Below are 2,500 nucleotides of genomic sequence, written 5' to 3' on the forward strand. Positions count from 1 at the left end.
CTACTCAAAATCACCTAAAAATGGAAAGAAAATTATTCTAAAATACTTGCTTTTCTCTGTTCCTATTGAGATGATTTTACACATACTAAATGTTTTACCAGAAAGCAACGGCATCGCCCGCCCTCACGCACGTCAGATCCCCGCAAGCACAAAGACACCCGCAAGCACACAGACATCAATGCACTCACTCGCAGCAGAGAAAATAAATCAGACTAAGAACATCATAACATTGAAATAAAAACTTTATTAAGATCCCGTAGAAAAGAGAGAACGAAATGACGTGTTGATGTAATGGATTCTCTCTTTTTTTCTATTGTAGGGTATTCATCAATTTCTTATTGATGATACAACTCTATTTATGAGTCTTAGAGATTTCCATTCATTTCAGTGAAGTTTAGCAAAGGTTTGTGAATCTATCACAAGCCTTTTCAATATCATTATCCTTCTGACTTCTTCACCGTCATCATTATCATCATCATCATCATCACCACCATCACCATCATCTTCCTCTCCATCACCATCATCATCCCCACCACCATCTTCTCGCCAAGCACCACTCCCCTCCCTCCCCGCCCACCCACCTGCCCGCCCACCGCCCCGCCCTTGGTCCCTCGCGCCTCACCCTCTTCGCCTCCTCAGAGTGAGCGACCTGGTGGCTGCCATCTGCATCCCCGCCTCGTGCCTCATGTACCTCCACCTGATGCTGCTGGGACTCCACGACCAGACGCCCACGACGCACGCAGGTCAGGCGGGCGGGGCTTCTTGTTCTCTCTCTATTTGTTTATTGTTATCTGTATTGTTGTTATCGGTATTATTGTTATTGCTGTTGTTTTTATTATTATCATTGTTAACATAATGATTATCATTATTGATATGATTATTATTATTATTGTTATTTTTATAATTGTTATTATTATTATTATCATTATTATTATTATCATTACTATTATTATTATTTAGCGTAGTCATTAGTTTAATTGGTAAAGAAAATGCAAAGTTTGATAGCTTTTATCGTCACTGAACAAATGTTACTAGAATCCCCTTAAGCTTCCTTAGAACCTTCATGCTCCTCCTCCTCTGCACCCCCCCCACCCCCCCACCCCCCCGCCCCTCCTCTCCGACGTAGCCAGCACTTATCAAAGTGTCACGAAGACTGAACTCTCTCTCTCTCTCTCTCTCTCTCTCTCTCTCTCTCTCTCTCTCTCTCTCTCTCTCTCTCTCTCTCTCTCTCTCTCTCTCTCTCTCTCTCTCTCTCTCTCTCTCTCACAGGACCCGAAGAGACTCTGTCGGTAGTGGAGCGAGGAGCCTCCTTCGCCGCCCCCGTCGCCCCCTCCTCCTCCCTCGCCGTCCCTCCGCCCCTGAACGTCACCGGGGGCGCGCGGGAGGACTTGCTGCTCATGACGCCCATCCTCAAGTGCGGCGCCACGACCATGAGGAACCTCCTGAAGGCCTTGAAGAACAGAAACAAATTCGATCTGGTCATTAGCCAGCCCAAGAGGGCGGAGCTGGTTCACATCCCTCAGAGGAATTTGCAGGTGAGGGACGTCGGCGCTCGCAGAACAAGGGAACGCGCACGCACGCACGCACCCCCCCCCACACACATACATTTATATGTATGTATATATATATATATATATATATATATATATATATATATATATATATATATATATATATATATACACAGTATGTATATATATGTATATATATATATATATATATATATATATATATATATATGTATATAATATATGCATGTATATAGGTATACATGCATACATCCACATAATACGTATATGTCAATTAAAAGCACTCAACCGGGTGAGATTGAACGGCAGAAAAAGTCACTTCTGGCAAAAGGGTTTCTGGACGACGAGGCATCGGACTCGAATTCCCTCGATTTCATCTCCAGACCAAAGAGCAAAGACAGGGAGAGTCTGAAACTGTTTTCTCATCCTAAAGATGAATAGTGTGTTTTTTGTCGATATGTCAATATGGTATAAATGAAAATGTAATAGAAATAAAAGTAATGCATGATCTATGTGTGAAAAATGTAACCTGTGAAACCGGTTTGCAATCTTGCTTTGCAATTGCTCCCCAGCATGACCTGGTGGGCAACGTGTCGTCCTTCACGCGCCCGACCGCCCTCATGCAGTCCTTCGCCTACATCAACTTCACCAGGTGAGATCGCCGGCAGAGGACGCCGCGAGATCAGGCCACTCCTGATGGCCAGGAGGCCGTGGCCACCAGGCGCGGCGAGAGGCCCTGCGGTCGCCTCTGCTCGGCCAGTCCAACGGCGGCTTGACTTGAATTAGTAATAGTGTTCAGGTTGTTCTTAATCATCATCATGAATTTTCTGGTCGCCAACGTTACTATCATGACTTTGTGACATCATGATTTCACTAAGCACTTTGCATAATGTAAACATGTAATTGTGGAATTTATGCGAACGGTTGATTCTTTGCAGTTATTGAAATACGTTGCATGGAAATACACATTC

The 2,500-nt window shown here is 44.2% G+C and overlaps 1 protein-coding gene across 1 annotated transcript in view; it reads left to right on the plus strand.

Annotated features, from left to right (window-relative positions):
* LOC122246700 (uronyl 2-sulfotransferase homolog pip) overlaps positions 1-2,500 on the plus strand; it is an 18,635-nt gene that overhangs the window by 10,687 nt on the left and 5,448 nt on the right. Inside the window, exons 2-4 of the mRNA XM_043005429.2 lie at positions 640-743; positions 1,270-1,535; positions 2,102-2,181. Coding sequence (XP_042861363.2) covers positions 640-743; positions 1,270-1,535; positions 2,102-2,181 — 450 coding nt within the window. The remainder of the gene's footprint in view (positions 1-639; positions 744-1,269; positions 1,536-2,101; positions 2,182-2,500) is intronic.

The sequence above is a fragment of the Penaeus japonicus genome, unplaced genomic scaffold (assembly GCF_977035675.1).
Source record: "Penaeus japonicus unplaced genomic scaffold, GWHDUDI00000001_assembly GWHDUDI00000015, whole genome shotgun sequence".
NCBI lineage: Eukaryota > Metazoa > Arthropoda > Malacostraca > Decapoda > Penaeidae > Penaeus > Penaeus japonicus.